The sequence below is a fragment of the Leptonychotes weddellii genome, chromosome 16 (assembly GCF_054177405.1).
Source record: "Leptonychotes weddellii isolate Sample4059 chromosome 16, ASM5417740v2, whole genome shotgun sequence".
Taxonomy (NCBI): Eukaryota; Metazoa; Chordata; class Mammalia; order Carnivora; family Phocidae; genus Leptonychotes; species Leptonychotes weddellii.
The window spans coordinates 27,305,870-27,327,865 of NC_138384.1; the positions used below are offsets into that span (position 1 = coordinate 27,305,870).

At 43.9% G+C, this 21,996-nt stretch overlaps 1 protein-coding gene across 4 annotated transcripts in view; it reads right to left on the bottom strand.

The window, feature by feature from the left end:
* The window catches only part of FTO (FTO alpha-ketoglutarate dependent dioxygenase), a 373,561-nt gene that overhangs the window by 141,644 nt on the left and 209,921 nt on the right, over positions 1 to 21,996 (bottom strand). For 2 of the 4 annotated variants that reach the window (XM_006732590.3, XM_031027338.2), the window contains one exon: positions 17,940 to 18,064. In XM_006732590.3, coding sequence (XP_006732653.2) covers positions 17,940 to 18,064 — 125 coding nt within the window. Of the gene's footprint in view, positions 1 to 6,257; positions 9,525 to 9,596; positions 17,042 to 17,939; positions 18,065 to 21,996 lie in introns of those variants that run through there. The other 2 variants (XM_081806585.1, XM_081806586.1) reach the window with 2 other exon arrangements.

Below are 21,996 nucleotides of genomic sequence, written 5' to 3' on the forward strand. Positions count from 1 at the left end.
CGCATTTGTTCAGAGTTGAGATTGATTTTCATAGGTTAACTCTCTAGCTTTTCTTTCTGGGCATATAACCATGCTATTTGCTGAAGATTTTCACTTTACATTTCAGACAAGATTAAATAATATTTCTATATATTTGAAGTGAACAGGCAAAAGAATTAGGATGGTTTTCTAAGTACAGAAATAGAGAAGTTGCCAAAGATTTTTTGCTCCAGGGGCGCCTGGGTGGCTCAGTTGGTTAAGCGACTGCCTTTGGCTCAGGTCATGATCCTGGAGTCCCGGGATCGAGTCCCGCATCGGGCTCCCTGCTCGGCAGGGAGTCTGCTTCTCCCTCTGACCCTCCTCCCTCTCATGCTCTCTGTCTCTCATTCTTTCTCTCTCAAATAAATTAATAAAATCTTTAAAAAAAAAAAAAAAAAGATTTTTTGCTCCAGAGGCCCTGGGACAGTAAGAAATAAATGTTAATTCTCCCCACATAGTACGTGTTCGGAAGGTTCTCTGGCAGTAATTGAAAAAGTAAGGTAATACTCTCCCTGCCTTCCCGCCCTTTTTCATCAATTCAAATAAAGAAATTCAAGTTCTAAGGCATGTGTTCTAGTATACATCCAGGATGCTGTCTAAGGAAGCCAAGAACTCAGAATATAGTCACAGCAGGGCCTCATCAGCAGCTCAGGTTAGAGCCCTCACCGCACATGGAGGATCACTGCATTTTATTATATTATACGTGAGTATGTATAATATCTACAAGTAATATAAATACAAATACCATATTATTTATATAACATAAGTAATAGATATACCGTTATATGCAGCATTGTATGTTTTCATGTTTCTCCACCCTTCTTCTTCTTTAGAGAACAGACAGAAGGTAGTATTTCTCAAGCCATGAAGATGTAGGAAAATGCAATGATTAAAAAGAGGACACCAGATCCCCACTGCCTGGGCTCAAGTTCTGATTTGGTCACTTACAACCTATGGTATTTTTGGTAAATTCCCTAGCCTTTCTGGGTCTTGGATACCTTAACTGTAAAATGGAAATAAAAGTAGCACTTCCTTCACTGGGTTGGCCTGAAGAGGAAATAAGGATATATGGGTAAAACGCTTAGAAGAGTACCTGGTATGGAATAAAGAGTCATTGAAGTTAGCTGCTATCATTAATGATGATGATGATCATCCTCATCTTCTTCATAATCAACAGCATCATTATGATTGAGATACATGTTTCTTGACCCCTTTGGTGTGTAAGGCCAGTGTTTCCTAAACTTTGATGATGTGATCCCCCGTCATGATTTCTAGCGATATCCACGAACCACCCTACATTGTATTTCCAGCATTTTTCTTTAAATTAACTTAAAAAAATTTTTTAACCCCAAAACTTCAAGACTGACTTCACTCTTGTCCTCAACAATATCATTTGAGGACCATGGCTCCAAATGCTAATTATGCTTTTCTAATCCAAAACAAAATACTCTTAAAATTAAAAAGTATTCAGGAGGGTATGACAAAAAAACCGTGTGTGCCCCCGGTTAGTGTATTTGACAATTTAGGAGTGTCTGAGCTAGGCCCTGGCACACCTGAGAAGGGCCTACCTATGCAGGAACCGGGAGGCATTTCGGATTTGACAGAAACCCACCACCCACAACTATCTGCGCGGACAATACGCAGCCTTGTCAAGGGACTAAACATGGATGACTGTCACTAGGCTTATTTCACTTAGCACGTTCTCGGGTCTGAACCCTGATCGGTGCTCAAGGACTGAAAACGATTCCCTTTTAGCAACCTAAGTTCCTAGTAATGTGAGCGTCGTGTTGGTGGGTGGACTGCAGACAGGGTGAGGCCCTTGTGAGAGAAAAAAATGCCACTCTATCCAGAGGTCTCGCCCAATCTCTGCAGACCAGATTAAATGTATTTTGACCCCGGCGCTAACCCGTTTTCATGTGATACATTTGGTACAAGAAAAGATTAATTACTTATGAAAAACAAGCTAACATCTCCACGGCAAATATATTATTGCCATAGAGAATGGGACATAGAGGTTTGTGCTTGCATCATTAGCTCAGCTATAATAAATGAGACGCTCTATGTGATGTATAATATGGTAAAGAAAACACAGCTGTTTGCTTCTGTAGGCAAGTGCACAGGTACAGTGCACCTGAGTCTGCAAACACTTAATAAGCCCTCAACAACAAAGCTGCATCACTCACAATGGCGATGGTTGAAAACCATTTTCCATGGATAATTAACTATGTCAGGACACTGAGGTCCTAACATGAGGTCCTCATAATTCCCCACTAAGGGAAAGACAGTAAGACATTATTATATTACTAATATTTAATAAGAAGACTGTTCTATTTGTGTGTTATTAATGCAAGCTGTAAGTTAGAGCAGCATTTGAATTATTGTTAGTTCTTTGGACCACTCTATCACTTGAAGGGCAAAGCAGCCCTTTGAGCTTAAGAACCCTAAAGAAATACTTCCATTAGGGATTAAATTTTTTTTTAAATGTTAATTGCAATTTATTCTGTTTATTTTCCCTCTGATCACATGAACATATCCACAGCACACATGTACCACTGGAAAAGCCATCGCTAAAACGACCAATATTAAGGAAGCTCAAAGCCACACACTTGTAAAACGTTTCTAGTGAACTCATTTGATCTTTAGAAGAGCCCATCATTTTGCTTTCTCCAAGTATCCTGGGCATTTTGAGACTCTCCCCTATAACACAAAGTATTTAAATTTCTCAGTAACAAGGCTTTTTGACGCTTGAAGACAAAAAGCCCCTCTCCATTTATTAAGACGACTTCCAACTGTGTGGGGCTGTTCTTTACCTCATAATTAAAATAGCACCTGAACAGGACCATCTGTGAACGTGGATTAAGTTTTTACAAAATGTGAATATCCTTTCATTTCTTTTCTGCCAAGTGCCTCTAAACCTCATACATATTTTGTGTGACATACCAACAATCACAAAAAAAGGGGGGGGGCACGCTTAACTAAACTTTTATTACAAAAAAAAAGAAGGGAAATGAAAGGAGGGTGAACATTTTGTTCTTCACGGCAACCTTCCATGCCTCAATTAAATCAATAAATTAACGTACGGCTCTGTAATTTGCTCTACGAATGAACGAACTGTCAGTCTTCACTTGCTGTTTCTAGGATCCTGTCAATTGACGGCAACCCAGAGACACGGTGTGCCACTTAATTTCCCTCTTCCTTTTTCAAATACACATGTTTTGGAAAAGACATTATTTATACAAAAGGCTGCCAAGACACTGGGTTAGGGTGGATTTGGATATACAGACTATTTCACAAGCGGGTCTTATTTAACCAAAATAAAGTCTCTTTGGGAGTTTTTTGCACAAACTGCAAATCCATAAATGCAGAGATTATAAACATTGATACAGACATTTCTTCCAGAGGGTTTTCTGACCTGATGTTAACTTTACATTAGAAATTCATGTTTCTTTAGAAATGTTGGCTTATTTTAGTGAAATGGCTCCTTTGGTACAGTCGGGGCTGTGATGTCAACCTGGCTGCATTCTAACAGCCCTTATGAAATATTTACAATGAAATTCAGCCACGCATGCGTAAGAGCTGACTTCAGCGGCGGCCAGGGTTTACGTTTACTTTTTGCTTTTTATTAAAGAAATTGTTTTTATATTTTCCTCTTCTCCAGAAGATCAAACCCCCATGTATTTAACAACGTCCCAGACCACACCTCCATGTGGGCATCAGTCCGAACCGGTGAGACTCAAAGATTATTCTGACCACATGACTCTTTGAGCCATGAAAGAACAGCTGGGTCTCTCGTGGTGGAGCTGGGGGTAAGGCATGAACCCGGGGGGTGCAACAGGAGAAATGCTGTGGAGTCCCTGCCCATCCCCACCCCCCGGGAATCAAACCCTTCATCAGATTCAAAATTGCCAACATTTTGGCAGACATCCTTTTTATGGTGACAATGAGCACCACATACACCTCATTCACTTCTAAAAACTCTCCTATGCTTTCTCTGTAAAAGACGAGAGACCGCCAAGTGAGAGGCAAGATAAATAAATAAACACACACACAAATATTTCCTCCAAGCAAGAACCCACACAGAGTAGAACCATGTTACAAGGTCACAGAAGGCAGTCCCCAGATGGCATTCTGGTCTCCCGGCTGGGGTCATTGTCTCTATTCTTGAGAAGTGTGAGAAAGCTGCAAAGAGTTTTCACTGAAAGCAGGCAGGACTGCCATTCTGTATCAGAATCCTACCCACACCATCCAGTCTCCAAACAGGCATTGATTAATTCACCTGAATGTTAAGGTACAACATTAGAATTTCTGCTAACACTGGGGCGCCTGGGTGGCTCAGTCGGTTGAGCATCTGACTCTTGGTTTCAGCTGGGGTCGTGATCTCTGGGCGAGGAGAATGAGCCCTGCAGTGGGCTCCAAGCTCAGCATGGAGTCTACTTGAGACTCTCTCCCCCTCCCTCTCCTTCTACCCTTCCCCTGGCTCACAGGCGCATGCGTGCTCTCTCTCTCTCCCTTTCTCTCTCAAATAAATAAATCTTTAAAAAATACGTATTAAAAAAAGAATTTCTGCTAACATTTAAATAGAAGACTTCATAAGTACATACACACAATCTCCATTTTCTACTTCTCTTGAAAATGTAGAGGACCTAGTAACATGGATTCAGCCTCCTTGCAAGGCTGAAGAGCTGCTGTCTATTTCCAACAGGGTGTGCCCCTCCTGCTCACTTCAACCGCCCCCCCAGCCCCCCGGCTCTGGCTTCGTTCATCTGGGGTACCTGCCAGGCCCTGCAGACATTTGAGTTTGCAACCTCTTGCCTGAATTCACTAGAAAACTCACAAATATCCAGGTATCGTGCTGCTATCAGCGCTCAGAAGGACACTTCCTTGGGAAAGCCCAGGGCCACTTTGGACGCAATCTCAGCATTGCATGTGGCCTCCGAACCCCCTCAACATCAGTCTCATTCTCTTAGTTACACAGCCCAGGGCTGATGGTCTTGCGTGTCTTTGGGTAGACGTGAAAATGCTCTGAAATATGCAGGGAGAAACCAGCAGCTCAGGGCGAGGCAGAGCTGTGGAGCACCGTTCGTGCATGCTCTGCTCCAACTGGAACGGAGGTTCGGGACTTGACACACGGTCTCCGACCTCCCTGCCACAGCCTGTTCGCCGTGTGCTAGGAGATGCTGCGCTTAATACAGCTCCCGGTTCTCAGGGGCCCCTCAGAGCTCTCCAAGCGGGCCTAACATGCAGAATTTCAAATGAAGAACCAACAGCAGAAAGATCATTTACAGTAACTCTACAAACAAGCTAAATGAAAGACTTGTGTTCAGTCATTAAAAATAATAATGCTAAAGCCCCGAGGGCTGAAATGTAAAGCTTAGACGTCGTGTGAGGAAACAGAAAAAAAGAGTGTGTTTATTATCCCAATAAGATAACCCGCTAATTTATTTAGTAGGCAATTTTAGAGTACGTTCGTTCACAGTGAAATCTCACTTTATCAGATTATATGAACAATACCAACCACAAATAAAAGGCTCGTTGAAGCCCCGGGCCTTCCGGGGGCCCAGGCCCAGAGTTGGTTATAGAGTTATCTCTCTCGCACTTTGCAGATGATGCCTAACATCATGACAACAGAGAAGAGGAAAGGTCTCCGGACCTGCCTCCCTACAACAAGTTTCTGTAAAGTAATGAATACAGACAGCTTGGGGACCATCCACCCGTGCTGCGTGCCTCTTCCTGCCTGCAAAGTGAAACCACCAGGGATTGGCAGAAGGTACTTGTCTGACAGGGCCGGGACAGCCTTTCTCCTCGGTGACAGCCTGGGCCTACCCTCTTCAGCCTGACCTGCCGTAGTTCCTTCACAATGCAGCTGCCAGCAGCAGCTGCGGCTCCTCAGCGAGATGGATGGAATTTTCCTAACTAGTTCCCCAAGTTACATTTACCTTCAAGATAATTTATGAGCTGCTCTGGAGCCTTGAAGAGACAATATGCTTGCCATAAAATTAACTGTAACAGTCTTGTAGGTTATAATTAACACTGGGAGGGTAGCACCAACTGGATGAAACACATGGCGTAATTGATGGTGAAACTGGAAATGAAGCAAGCGAACAAAATCATTACTGCGCACGCTGCCTTAGCAAAACCTCTGCTTTCCGAGGGTTAATTACAATCGCCTTCCAGGGCCCGTATTCCGGTAGGGAAGGGGCCAGAGCTGGCCAGGGAAGGCGGAGGTTTTGCTGGCCAGGCCACGGGGCACCGGGATGGATGTGGAGGCTGTCTACAGTCTGGGAAGAGAGGCATGCCGAACCGAGAGCCGTCCTGAGCATCTGGCAGCAAGCTTCCTGGCGCTAAGACCGAGCCCTACACAGGCCTGCTTCATAGACATGACTTCATTTTCTCGGTAAATAGCATTTTTTTTTCCAGTGAAGAAAAAGATATGGATAAAAAGAAGAGACTCGGAACTCCCAAAATGCCCTTCAAAAGGCTTACGATGTTTATTTAGAATACAACAGAACTCGAGCATTTCAACTTGACGTGGGCATGTCTTAGTGAAAAATGAAGATAAGTCCACTAAACCTAACGGTTTATTGAACTAAAAAGTACCCTGTCCAGAGGAGAGTATGGAGGGAAAGCTAATCAGAAAAGTGCCAATCATTCCCATCTTGGACAGAAACGCTAAACGATTCCTTTCGTGCACAGATACGAAGAGGCCTGATCGATACCCTGACAGCAGTGACTGTTCTAAACACACTGGAATCGCTCACATAATTTCAATAAGTAATGTGAAGGCGATTGACCTATTTTTGGGTTTTGATTTGTTTGTTTTGTTTTCTGTCCTGAGACAAGAGGCGGAAACTCATTCTGATGTGTGATACAACAGTGTCCCCTACAGGCCGGAAGGACTGTTCCTCCCCCCGCCCCCCATTACTTCCTCAGCTGAATGCAGAGTCAAACTTTCATCTGTAACCTGGAATACACGTTAGGGCGTAAACTGGTAAAATGCCCTGCGGACATTCCAAGAGAGAGTAAGATCATGACTCTCCGTGCGTGGTACATGGTTTCCTGGACGGAAACACACCGTATAGCTGGTGACGGACCCATCATAGAGTAGAAGCTCTACTCTATGCTCCCCGTTCACCTTAAGGGAACCCACTCAAATCAGCCTTGACTCATCAACCCGGCCTCAAATTACTCCACTTAGAGGATTTACAGATTCTTGGAGGCTAAACTTTGATATTCTCATCGGCGCCCCTACTCCCACTTTCTAAAAGATTGTAACCAATATAAAAGAAGGACATAGCTATAAAGGTAATAATGTTCCTTGAAGAGACTTAAGGCAGGGAGATTCATAAAGCATGGGCTGGAAATTACTTCTTTCTAGAGAGAGGGGCACCCACAACAAAAAAGTGCCAAACACGTTTAAGTGCCGGAGGAAATACACCTTTACAGATACACACGTGCCCCTCTCCACACGGGGTAGGATCCTGCAAGGACTGTGATCCCCGTATTGCGGGACCCACATCAAAGAACTACATGAACTATGAGTGGTTGTAGAGCCCCGTTGGCTGCTCCTACAGTGGCCTTCCGCCCGGGTCTGAGCTGCGCTGCAAAGGCTTGACTTCCACTCCCACCATTAGCTGTGTTGCCTTGGGCAAGTTACTCTGCATCTCTCCGCTTCTGTTTTCTTGCCTCCTAAGCCATTTAAAACCCTGGAACCTAGTGAATCCCCAATAAATGTGAGCTGCTATTATTACTAAAATGAGCACAACTGCAGGTTTCAAGGACAGTGGAGGGAGAAGGGGTGAAGCCATCAGGAGGAACACCTACCCCACCTCCAGCTGCTCCCTGGGATCTAACTCACAGAGCCGTACCTTGTCCAGTGGGAAGGTGCCTTCCAGGTCACCTGGATGGAGCTGCTGCTCTTTTAGATGAAGTTGCTGGGACCCTGAGTGTCTGTGACAGGCCCCGAGTTAGTAGCCAGCTGGAGATAGGATTCAAACGGGAGTTCAGGACTCTGTCAATTGTGTGTTGACGGTGCTTAGCGCAGGACAAAATCCATCTAGTATGCATCCCTACGCCAATTCAGCAAGGTGGGGCCCCTACCACGAGGCTGGGGTTTTACGTGCGGGCATGCTCTCAAAGGATGAATGTGGCTGGGTTTATTCTTGACTTTTCTGTTTTGATCTAAAGGTGGTGGGCAATTTTTACTGAGCACCTAGTATGGTGCAGGTACTTGCTCTGGGGTGTTTTACATGGGATTTCTTCATCAGCCCTATGAAATATTATTTATCCCCTGCGCCAAGTTACAAATGAGAAAATGGAGCTTCAGAGGGGTTAAGTAACTTCCCTGTAACTGCTTAGAGTTATAGACGTGTATTCTGCAATACAGTATAATAAATGCTGTGAAAGAGTTCAGGTCAGGATTCTGTGCAAAGAAAGTGGGAAGAGAGGGAGAACCCAGGCAACCCGCTTAGAATCTATGCTCCCAACCTCCATGCCACGTTAATGACATTTGCTCTGAAACAAAGCACCGCCACCCCCCCGCCCCCGCCATCTATCATTGAGAACTAGATCCCTCTGGAAAGCAGCCCAGATTTTATCCCATGACCCATAATCACATAGAGATTTCTCCCCTAGTTCTCACCCCTTCTGGAGACAAATCTCTCCCTACCCACTTGCAGCGGAGCAGTCTCCCCCAACAGTGGCTGGGCATATAATGAGGGTCACACAAGAACACTCCAGGAGAGCCGGCCACTTTCTTCCCTTTCTTCCCACTTTCTTTGCACAGTATCCTGACTGAAACTCAGTTCACAGCCTTAATTATACGGTATTGCATAATACATTTTCCCTAGTCAAGTGTTACTCATCTCTATAATCTCAAGGCCTATGATAGTGTCTGCTACCAGCTAGGCACTCGATAGATATTTGCTGAGTCAATGCATGACTGACAGCTCACTCACGGTAACCATAACCACCGCTTATTAACGACTGGAGTGCGTTAACACGTGCAATCCCCCACCCACCTCAGAGATAGGCACAGCTTCTCTCTTAAGAGACACTTGTGAGTGTAACCTGGCCTGAATTTGAGCCTTCCCAAAGCGAAGACCTCTAAGGTGACACCTTTTCTGAAAAGTCACTGGGAACCAGAGTGCAGATTGTCTAAGGAGAAATGAATGCTGTGGGCCCCCCCTCCCCAGCATGGCATTCCTTAGAAACTGGTATTCTGTGAATGGCTCACGCAAATATGACTCACCAGAACTAGGACAGCAAGTTTTATAACAAGTGATCGTTTTATGATGCAGGTCAGGAAAGAGAATGTTGTATCTCTCGACTGCAGGATCATATTTTGGTTCTACGGAGTGTCGTTGAATATGCAGGACACGGTAATTGACGTACACGTTTCGAAAGACATTTTCAGAGTCGCACATAGGCACACAGCTGTCTGTCCTCCATGAGAGAGGCACTTTCATCGGTGTGCTTCCCTGGTGCATCCCCAGCACCCGGAACAGTGCCTGACAAACAGCAAGTCCTTAGTAAGTATTTGCTGAATAAATAAATGGATTCATCAATGCTTTTTCAAAAAGTTTAAGAAGCACTGCCTGTGAGAAATAGTCCGCAACCAATCACAGTCAGAATCTGCCAGGAGTGGAGCTCACACTGAAGCCTGTGTGTTGATTTTACAAATAAGATGTGCAGAAGTCAATTGGCTTTTGTCTCCCATAAAACTGCTCAAATAATGACAGTAACAATGGTAATAACATTAACAACACTGGCCTCCTTGAGATAAGTTGCTGTATCTCGGAAAAAAAAAAAAAAAAAGGTAACCCTAGCTCTAGACTCATTTAATCCTTGCTCTAAATTTATACAATGTTTCAATTCCTACACATTTATGAGGAGGTTTTATGGAGTTACCAGGTTTTATGGAGTAATCTGGTTTGGACACACAAAGGACATTCTTCTGCTAAGGGCAGCAGAAAGCGGAGACTGCAATTATTAAAGGAGATGGGGCAGATGCATTAAAAAGGAGAGGCAGGGATGGCAACTGGCAGGCCAGTGCCTCCCTGTTTCTCCCAGGAAGCTCCTTCACTTATTCCTCCCCCAAGCCCGCAACCAAACTCAGCCAGTTGCAGTGGACAGCTACTGGACCCTGGACGCCACAACTTCTAGCTCCAACTAACTCAGCCAGAAGGAGCAGCAGCCCCTCTCTCTAACGTGAGTGACAGCAGCTGCCATGGTCAGACGACTCCGTCACACGTTGTCTCAGAAGACAGTAACAACAGCCTCGTCATCCCCTAGCCCGTCCTCAGGGCTGGTGGTTCCACTTCGTGTGACCACAGTTCTCGAGGACGGCAAACAAGTTCTGGCCCAAATGTCAAGCCACCAAGGCTGATGCTCATCACTGCACTGATACCATGAAAGGCACATCAGGATATTAGCAGGTAACCAGCAGAAAGCAACTGCCTGGAGCAGGTAAAATGCAAACTGGAAGCCACATTTAAAAAAAAAAAAAAAAGTATTTATTTCAGAGAGACAGGGAGAGAGAGCACGCATGGGGGGGGTGGGGAGGAGCAGAGGGAGAGGGAGAGAGAAACTCAAGCAGACTCCATACTGAGTGAAGAGCCCGATGCGAGGCTCGATCTCACGACCCATGAGATCATGAGCTGAGCTGAAACCAAGAGTAGGACAGTTTAACTGACTGCACCACCCAGGCGCCCCTGAGGTCACATTTACACTCAACTTGCCCCTCCTGGCCTAAAAATCATCCTCTTGTGCAGAGAAACTGTTCTAGGGAGGCCTCTCCCCTCCCCCCAGTTCTAGTTCACTTCCAGGAACGGCAAGGGATCGGGAACAGCTGCCTCAGGAGCAAGACCCTGTCTGTTTGTCCTGGTCCCAGCTCAATTCCATGGTGTTCGCTTCTGGGTTCTTCCTCAAGTACCCGAATCAGCCTGCACACACAGCGTCCTTCCTCGCTCAGGCCGGAAGCAGGGGTCAGGGTGCAGTCTTGGGACTTAGACACCAAAGAACTACATATCAGAGATCTCTCGTCACATCCAATCTGTAGGTTTCCACCTCTGGCACGAGGAGATGAATATGCACCCAAAAAAGCAACAGGCCGGCATCTCAAATGGTCATTCCTCTTCAAAATTAAGGAACTCAGAGTACTTATGAATACAGGAATGGGTTGAGAGGAAAGCTAGTCTATTCAGCCAGCCACTGAATAAATCTGAGTGCCAGGCACTGTTCTAAATGCAGGGGTCTGTGGTAAACGGGCACCAGGGTCCCTGCCCATCCAGGGCACTCCTCCTTCTAACAGAGGAGTGATCTAGGCTGCAGGTTTTGCAGTTGGTGAACAGGCAAATCCCCCACCCTCACCAAGTTTACATTCTTGTAGGAACGACAAAAAAAAATGTCAAAACGAAATTAAGTACATATATAATACATATCAGGTGATTCCTTTTTGTAAGCTCCTAGCAAACTGTAAGTTCCCTTGGGGCAGACTCCAGGGCTAAGTCATCTTCCAGGTGCCTGCAGAAAAAGAATGGAAATCTGCAGACTAGCCACTGTGTTCCCATTACCCTGTCCTGCCCTCCCCTGCATTCAACGACACATTATTTCAAAACTGATACTGTACCATGCTCATCTTTATATTTCCCACAGCATTTAGCATAGTTGTTTGTAAATAACAAGCACTCAATAAATAATAGTTCATCGCTAAACTGGATTGGATCGACTTGTCAGTTTTGTACATAATTCAGGCCAGTCAGGAGGCAAAAAGGAGAGACCACACTTCCACAGAGAGAACCTTAATGTGCGAGTCTTAGAACCAGAGCAGATCCACAGAAGTAATTTCCACAAACTGCTTTACTTGCTGCACCCAGATCACAGTTCTGACGCTGATTTGCTTTAGAAAAGGTTATAACAGCTAGATTTTGGAGCCCTAATGAAGATGGATCCATCCAAAGTGGATCCAGTCCTAGAGGTAAACGAGATGGTAAAGGTTATGGTGACTATGGTCAGTGATAAGATGGTCAATAATAAAATGGTTCTCTTGTCCAGAAAAAGGGCTAACTTGGCAGGTTTTTGAGCTGACAAAGCCCAATATGGGGAAGACATGTATATAAAGCCATCTAGATCTAGCGAGTTCATTTTAACTGGAAGCAAGTAGTTCCGAAAGTTTTTCTAAGGAACTGCCATAAACATTTTTTAAACTGTTCTCAGCACCATTTAAAGGCTCCTTGGACCCAAACGAAGTTGTCTGTTACGGGACTATTGAAAATCCTATTTGAGCCTAGAAGTGGAGAAGCTGTACGTAGACAGTGTTTCCATTTAATCAGTGACATTCCCATCCAGTGTGCAATGCTCAGAGACGCTGTAACGGAGGAGATGTATGAGAAGGGGAGAAGGAATGGGGAGGGGGTCTGCCAAAACAAATAAGCGGGGCCACCTGCAAATAAACAAAGGGCCGGGTCTACCCAGGGAGCAGGGAAATGGGCCCAGCTGTATTCTCATGACAACTTCATTTGAAGCTCCCTTCCCTCAATATGCCATATACCCCTAACAGGCCCGTGAGCTCCTTCCCACTTAAAGGGGGTAAGTGCTTACATAGGCCATGTTTTTAAATCCCCTAATAAGAACCTAATGGTCTTAAATAAGCACGTGAAAAGATGTTCAAGACATCACTCATCATCAGGGAAATGCAAATCAAAACCACAGTAACAACCCTAGGATATCTATAATCCAAAAAACAAAGGAAAGTAAGCGGCGGTGAGGTTGTGGAGAATCTGCAAGCCTTGTGTATGACTGCTAGGAGCGTAAAAGGGGGCAGCGGATGTGGAAAACAGTCCAGCAAGTCCTCAAGTGATGGTATGACTCAGCAAGTCCACTCCTGGGTTTACATTCAGAGGACCAAAAAACGTGCCACTCAAAAACTTGTATACAAATGTACACAGCAGGGTGATTCAGAATAGCCGAACAGCCCAAATGTCCAGCAGCCAGTGAATGGATAAACAAAACGTGGTCTAGTCATACAGTGGAATGTTACTTGGCAATAAAAAGGAATGGAGTACTTATATAGGGCTACAACACAGATCAACCCTGAAAGCACTGTGTGAAGTAAAAGAAGCCAGATACAAAAAAGTCACACAGTGTAGGATTCCATTTACATGAAATGTTCAGAACAGGCGAATCCACAGAGACAGAAAGTAGGTTGGTGCTTGCCAGGGACCATGGGGAGAAGTGGGGGGGTATTGCGAGTGGCTGTTAACAGGTCTGGGGTTTCATTCTGGGGTAATGGAAATGTTCCGGAATTGGATAATGGTGATGGTTGCACAATCTTGTGAATATACTAAAAAAAGAAAAAAATCACTTAATTGTACATTTTTAAATGATTAATTTTATGTTACATGAAATTTTATATTTTGTGAATTAGTGAATTATATCTTGATTGGGAAAAAAAACCCGCTAATGGCCTGGCTTTCGTCTTTTTTGTATTTGCATCTTACTTAGCAAAAATTTAAAGGCACTGTTTCCAAATTAAGCACCGTTCATTCTACAAGTGCTCCTCAACTCCCCATGTTAGCCCCCACCTAGCTCTCGGTTCACTCTAACTCCCGCCAGGCAGACAAGGTCAAGTCAAAACACAAGATGAAACATACACTGACTTTAGATAATGTTTAGAAGCTTTTTGTTTCTATTTTAAATATAACTACCGTCTGGGTGACACTTGTATATGTAGACAGTGTAGTTTACCATAAGAGGATTTTCAATAGTACAGCAATTCTAGTCTGCAAAGATGTCTACAGTGAAATACTCTCCTGAGTGGGTTGGAGCAACTTGCCGCTCTGTTGTGGTTAATGATGGTTCCCCCGCCTTCCTTTCCACTGCCTTCACGGCCCCTTTCTGGGAACTTGCTAGAATCTCATCCCCAGATACATGCTTCAACTGGCTGCCGAACGCATTTTCTCACGCCCAGTCTCTCACGCAGTGTTTTGTGTGTGGTACGTATACGAAACATACAAAAATGCTAATGGACTCAACTCATTCTTGTTTCAGAGCACAGAGTCACAGGCTGTGCCCGCCGTCTCCCAAGGAGAAGTACGGAGCTTTGTGAAGCCCGACGTTGCTGGTCGGAAGCCAGGACACTCTATGTTCACAGGGAGCTGGGAGAGAGCTTTAAGTAGATTACTCTTATCAATTAACAGTAAGTGAACAAGCAGCTTATGACCCGCCCACTATTGGCAAAAATTAACATCGCTATGATGGTTCTTTGAAAAAGGAATAAAGAAAGGAAAAAACCCATCTACTCAACTAACATGTGCTTTTGTCTTCCTTTTACAGACAAGAAATCGCGAAGTTGTGGTAAGAACAAAACAGTGTCTGGGAGTGACACGGATATTCAGTATCCAAACATGCGTAATGTTCGGTGGCCAGAGGCTGAAGTGGAACGCAATTTTTTTGTAGAGCATTTTCTCAAACGCTTGATTTACCTACATTCGCTCAACTGAGCGAGCAAGCTGAAAATAAAATATCTGACTCTCATTCCGATGTGTTCAAGGCAAAGGAAGCCCATTCCTTTCCTTCGGCTGGCTACGGATAATTATTCCACAACAGACATGCCCTCAAAATTCTCCACAATCAAGGAAAGGCGCTACGGATTTGCGGAAAATAAACCAAGGCGCCGATGTTTTGCTATTATTTTATTTAGGAAAAACAACTCGGGCAGGGACATGGAGCTGTACCTTTTCTTCATCGCACTTTTCAAATGATAATTTCTTCCACTGTCACCATTAAATCTTAATCCATTCCAGCTCCTTGCATGGGTCATTGAGTCTATATGTACTGCTGTTATTTTAAAATGTTTCCCCTTGGTAGGGAGAGAGGGGGAGACAAGACGTTGAGAGCCAGATGGGCCTTCTTCACAGTTCATTTATCAGACCTAATACGCGGGGCTCCACCCTCTTCTCTCTCACTATTGCAGTTAAACCTCCATATAATTTGGTAATCATTTTCATTATCAGAGAGTGACCCTCACGCAGCCTCACCCGGGACACCCAGTCCCTGCAGCTGCTCTTTTTCTGCCTTTTCCTACAGTAGACCCTAAGAACCTCAGGGTTTATTAGCTACAGACTGACCTTTGGGCTGCGGAGGTCAAGAAGGGGTCAGATCAGAGGGCTTGCCCAGTTCTTTAAAAGCTATAACAAGCTGTCCATCAGGCAGAGTGGACTGTATAAACAAAGCCAAATCTTCAGAAATTCTGTACCACTTCTGTTAACACTTACCCTGCATTCACACAGCTTCTCCTGATGTACTTTGGATCATTCAGCTCGGGGGAAGTGAATAGACAGCCCTAATAAGCCTATTTGGAGAGGCTTGTTTCTGGGATTACCGAGCTTGGGGAAGGAAACCCACGGCATTCAGCTGTGCCTCTAGAATCGCAGGGCTGTGTGACACTGTGACAAACTCGGTTACCCCGAGTCAGGCAGAAGTGACACTTTCCTCAAAAAGCTAAATTACAGGGAACATATGCTTTCAGTTTAAGAGACTTCAGGGAGTCCCAAACAATGGCTCGGCTCTTGGCCTGAGAGAGAGACAAGTATTTTAAAACCCAGTTACAAGTTCGGCTTTAAAATATTCTCCCTAATATCATTACTGCAGGGGAGCCTGCGGGGCGGGGGCCCTTTATGACAATGGCCTCCCACGAAAGTCTCCGCTGACCTACATTTCTTGAAGTTGTACTATTCATAACGCATTCTCCAACATGCAATAGAAGGTAATTAGAGTCATCTGTATTTAACTTTCAGAGGAAAAAATTTCTATTATCTAATCTAACTGATCCCCTGATAGCTTTGATGAAAGTAAAATACTCTAACCTATTGCTTGGCCTTTGGCGAGCGCTAATTATTTTCTGTCAAAGCACATTTTTCCTCGTGTAATTCCAAAGTACACAATGGGCCAATCTCTAAAGCACAGGCGGCTTGGGAAGCACGGTGGTGGATGTTTTATAACTTTCACCACCACCAGCCTGATGGCTACTCGGGCCAGTGCCCGGTTCCAGACGGTCAGGGGATGCTTTGATGAGGAAAAGAGAGGTGTATGGTAACAGTCTGTTTATACAGATCATATGGATGAGTCTTTTAGATAGGTCACTGGGATGGGAAACATCAAATGAGGGTGGAGAAGGGGTGGGGGGAGGATTATGGTTATTTAATACTCTGAAGACACTTTTCCTTCTGAGCTCTCAAGACATGACCCTCTTGAAATTTGCTTTCAGGTGTTTAGTTTTAAAGGGGCCTGCAGAGTGTCAGCTGCTAAGCTCTTTCTTTTCTCCTCCCCTACCACAAAGGACTTGAGAATTTCTGTTTCAGATGCTAGACTCCATCAACTTCAACACTGGCTCCAGCTCCTGATTAAACTGTTAGCAGTAAGGGCCAGAAATGCTGAAACCAGACTCCCTTTAAACAGGCCATTTTGGGCATGATTTGGTGTACTAGGAAATTATTGTTAACAAACCAAATGCACTCAACAGAAGACGTCCATCCTCAACATTTGGTCTCTGAGCTGTGCTGTCTTTGGAGGGATGGTGGGGTGGGGGTGGGAGGTGGTGGAAGAGAGATTACAGGGAAATTCTTTCTTTCTCTCTTTCCTATTTAATAAGAATCACCAGGGGGGGAAAGATATAAAAGGTTAAACACAGAGAAACACATCTTAGATGTCCCCGCACGGATATTCCAGTATTTAATAAAATATGCATACTTTAATGAATATATATGCTGAAATTGGAATACAAGAAAAGTTAAATTGGAGATTATTTAATTACTGTAGCTGAAACTGTCATTTACTCTGATCTGACTACACTACGAAAAAGAGGGGAAGGGGTGAGTATCAAGGTGAATTTTGAAATTATTCTTTTAATGCAAGTCTGAGTTTAGAGATAATACACATACCTGAGCAGCAGCTTTCCAACACCCAGTCGGAATGCACAGTTCATACTCTTAACTGCCTCCTTTCTTGGAAAATGCTCATCTTCAGCCTTGTTCAGACAAACCGATTTTCATGATAACTGTTACTAGTAAAGCCACCAATTATTAGAAACTCTGCTGCATGAACTCATTTGGAGAAATATTATGTCTATCAATGTTCTTGACTCCCAGGCACACAGGATTTTTAAGCCTCAAATAAGACTCAGAGACAAAAATTCAGAATGATCTTCCTGATTCCTCTCCCTCTTGCTGAGAGACAGATGATAATTCAGCAATTTTTACCAAGTGCAGATCTAAAGGGTAACCCTAACGTTTGGGGGAAGTAGTTTCTACCTTCCACCCATCAATTGTTTCTCAAATAAGAGCAGGATAACAGAATCTAGAGTACGCAAGCCTCAATTCTGCAAAAACTCATGATTTATAGAAACTTTCTACCAGTAACAGCTTTCTAACCACAGGTAAGTCCATAAGCAAAGAAACTAGATTGAAGCCAACATAATTCCTACTTGGCCAATTCTAAAACTGGGATTTGATAAATCGACCACTTTCAAGCAAACTGCCTCTCACTGAGTGATGTAGGAGCACTGTGTGAATTTCCCAGACATCTGCCCTAACTAGGCAGCAATGTTAGTCTTTTAGAGCCGTGATTAAAAGGGTCCTTCGGCATCAGCTACTTCTATTCTGTTATGCTCAGGATGCAACCATTGATGCGAAACGTTACACTCGGGGATAAATCATATACACCTACAGATGACATCATGGCTCATTACAATTAATGTAGTAGGTACCGTGAGCAGGAGAGCTAACTTTGGCTGAGAGCATCTGTAACCTGCTGATTTTTCATGGCCCCTCCAGTGAGAGGCGTAAGACCCATCGCGAGGAAGGGCTCAGCCGAATACGTCGCGGTGTTTTCAGGGACGACAAATCCCATTTCATCAGAGAACTGACCTGGCGTGCCACTCCCTCCTCAAGTTTTGACGTGTGGTGAGCAAGGCAAGGATGGCAGTCAGGATTTCAGTCCTTTGTTCCACGGGGACCCCCTCTCTTCTAACTTCATGAAGCACAGCATTTGTCTAGAAGGAATGGTCCAAAAAAAGAGAGAACAGGAAAAATTAATAATAAAAAAAGCCCATAAGCAAATAAGGACAGTAAATCAATGGCTTTTTTATTACAGTTCCCCTGCTAACAAATCAATACAGTAAATGATGGTCAAAAATGGCCAGCATATATTTTGAATTTAATCAATGTACAAGGCACATAAGGTAAACCCGAAAGCTCCATTGCCTTAAGTAACACATCGAGATACTGTGTGTTCTCACTCTAATTTCCTCAGTGCACCACCAGTCTTTTTCCTGGGAACTGCCTCCCATGAGCTATTATTAGAAATGATTTTCACGTACACTTCACTATGAGTTGTTTGTTTTGCCTTTTAAAAAAGAGCAGTCTCTGACTTTCTCTCACTCTGTTTCCTGCCACCCAGCTGAGGATTTCTGCACTGCCTCTCCTGTTTGAATCATTAATTTCTATTTCCAGCCATGCAAGCAATTTTTTTTTTTTTTTGGTTCACTCATTTTCCTTGCTTGTTGCAAATCAAAAGCTTGCAAAGAAAGAAACAATAAGAGTACTAAAATCAAATTCAGTCTCAATGAAGCCTTCTAGCTTTAAAAACCCACGACATTTCAAATGATATGTACAGGGATTCTTGTGCACAGCAGCCTTCCGATTTGAGGAAGAATCACTTACTCTACGGTCACGGGTACGGTCCTTAAGACAAATTAGGCTCACAGGTGAGTACAAAAACACTCCAGCTTCTACCGAGCATTGGAAAACGTCAGATGTTGCCTTTAGAAATAGTGGAAGGCCTACACATCATACCCCGCTCACCCTAACAAGGAGCATTACATCAAAACTCAAATCTGGAAGTGTCATTTCAATTTTATCTACAACTCACTCCTGTATGCTCATTTTGCACACATGTGTTTTCAATGTGCAAATTCATGTAATGTAAGAAACAAGAAAACAATATAGAGGATTCTATTGGCACTTGAAATGTGAGCAAGCAAATGCCTTTCAAGTTTTAATGCTAGAACTTTTCATCGCACGTATTTATCTTCATGTAACTGGAATAGAAATCTTGAGGATTTAGACATATTTTTCATTTAAAGTTCATTTAAAGGTGTGGCTTCTTCAGAGGTGTTATACCCAAAGCAAATGCTAAAAGGAATGAACCTGTTACTTTCTTTGTACTGGTGCTTATCTGACTGATGCCAATGCCTTCATTCATTTAAAGAGCACACTCACCATTTTGTCCTCACGTAACTTGAAATACTACTTCCTTACTCCTCTATGGCATTTGGCAGTGTATACTGAATGCCTTCCATGACAGCCTTGAGAAGAGGTGTAGTGAACATCTGTGGTCTGGCTGCCTTCTATCCAGACCCCGTCCCCCTTTCCTGTAACAACATCAAACCTTCTCTTAGGGAAGTCTTTTATTGTATGCAGTCTTAGAGAGACTGCCAACTAAATAAAGTGTCCCGCTCTCTCCCATGAAGGATGTGGGCCAGGCCAACCTGATTCGCTTTTCCAGGACTTGAGACACTTAAGAAGAATGACAAAGAAAGGGAAAAAACTTGGAGGCCATTTATCAATTTCCTTGGTTCCTACCACCCATGGTCCTCAAAGTATTCCTGGTTTCCTGAACTTTCTGAGTAGAGATCATTCCTCTTCTTTGGATACCACGAAGTTATCCAATATCCTTTGAATCAAGTCCCATTTGGTTCGAATTCACCAGAATCTGTTTCTGTTGCTTACAGTCAAAAACCCTAACTGATACAGAAAGATAAGATAGGAAATAGTATCTCCTTTGTTAAAGGATCCAAGATAATGTGACTAGCACTAGCCCAGAAAAGGACCCTGATCTCTGCCTCCTGGGTCCAGAATTACATCTACTAGACCAGGCCATATACCCAGTTGGACACTCTGAGCTTCGAGGACAATGACATTATTAGCCCTCTAGCACAGGGAGGAACGCTCATATTCTCTAGTTGCTTCTCCCGCATGAAGCCCAGGCTCCAAGTGGCTAAAGCAGGAGTTGCAAATGCAAATACCCACCAGAGCCAGAAAGGTAACATGAATGAGTTAAGCAAGATGACCTGATGAGAGCCTGTGCTCTGTGCAAAAAAGGCAGTCACTGTTCAGCAACAGCCAACTCTGCCATTCTGAAAAGCTGTCTCGGTGGTGCCGGATTCGTGAATTTTCAAAATAAACAAGAAATCTGTCTTGATTTTTTTTTTTACGTGAGATCTCCTGACTTGTACATGCTGGAAATTCATTTTTTTAAACTGTTAAAACACCACGCAGCCAAACAAGAAACGTCAGTGACTGAACAGAACTCAGGCAGCTGCTCACTGGTGACCTCTAATGTAAAAGATGTCTAATTTCGGAGAGATGCCGGCATCAGTGGGTACTCTGGCCACAGCAGCACCCCTTGTCTGTGATGCCCTACCTCAAGTACTTAAAGTTGGAAGGAACCTCAGAAAGTCTTGTGGTTTATCGCTATGTCTATAGGTACATAGTATTTTACCAAAATAATAAGCAAAATGTTTCAAATAGAAAAGTACACATCCAAGAGGACTCCAAGGACATAAATAAAATAAATTCTCCTTGTGACTGTATTAAAATAACTTTTTAAAAGAAGTCATTTATCTCCTCTTCACCTTTTGCATCATTTAAGTTTTATCCAGAGGCCCTTGGTTTCCCTGATCAGCCTCTGAGAGGTGAAGGAGAAAGGATTTAAGAAAGCAAGTTTCACAGTGTCAGGGACCCTGTCTGTTTATTTCACTACTGCATCCCAGGGCTTGCCTAATGATTTTTTATAAATATTTGTCAAATCAGTAAATAAAGAAGGAACTTGAAAAACAAGTATTGCAAAAACTAAGAGCAACAGAAGACTGTCTTTTGAGACTTTACTATTAGATAAACTTGTAAACTCATACAATAAACTAAGAGACAGTTATGTGCTTTACCAAGGTGCTCTCTCCACTTGACAAAAGGCTTCACTTCGGGGCGCCTGGGTGGCTCAGTCGTTAAGCGTCTGCCTTCGGCTCGGGTCATGATCCCAGGGTCCTGGGATCGAGCCCCGCATCGGGGTCCCTGCTCCGCGGGAAGCCTGCTTCTCCCTCTCCCACTCCCCCTGCTTGTGTTCCCTCTCTCGCTGTCTCTCTCTCTGTCAAATAAATAAATAAAATCTTTAAAAAAAAAAAAAAAGGCTTCACTTCGAGGTCTATTTAAATAAATAGTCCCACTAGTGCAGAGTCTCCTGAACTTCAGTCATTCTAGCAGTCTCAAAATTCTTGCCACGTTTGTGAATGAGGTATACAATATTTGATATTTTTACTTCAAATGACCCACATTTTAAAGTATAAAATAAATTAGCTTCAAAAGAAAATTGGAAAACCACTGGTACCTGTCTTAAATGAAAAGATAACTGCAAAGGGGCGCCTAGGTGGCTCAGTCGGTTAAGTGGCTGCCTTTGGCTCAGGTCATGATCCCAGGGCCCTGGGATCGAGCCCCACATCGGGCTCCTTGCTCAGCGGGGAGCCTGCTTCTCCCTCTCCCTCTGCTGCTCCCCCTACTTGTGCTCTCTCTCTGTCAAATAAATAAATAAAATCTTTTTTTTTTTTTAAAGATAATTGCAAAAATAATATATTAAAAACAAGGCTAGGGGCAGCTGGGGGGCTCAGTCGGTTAAGCGGCTGCCTTCGGCTCAGGTCAGGATCCCAGGGTCCTGGGATCGAGCCCCGCATTGGGCTCCCTGCTCAGCAGAGAGCCTGCTTCTCCCTTTCCCTCTGCCTGCCGCTCTGCCTACTTGTGCTATCTCTCTGTCAAATAAATAAATTTTTTTTTAAGATTTTATTTATTTATTTGACAGAGACACAGCCAGAGAGGGAACACAAGCAGGGGGAGTGGGAGAGGGAGAAGCAGGCTTCCCGCGGAGCAGGGAGCC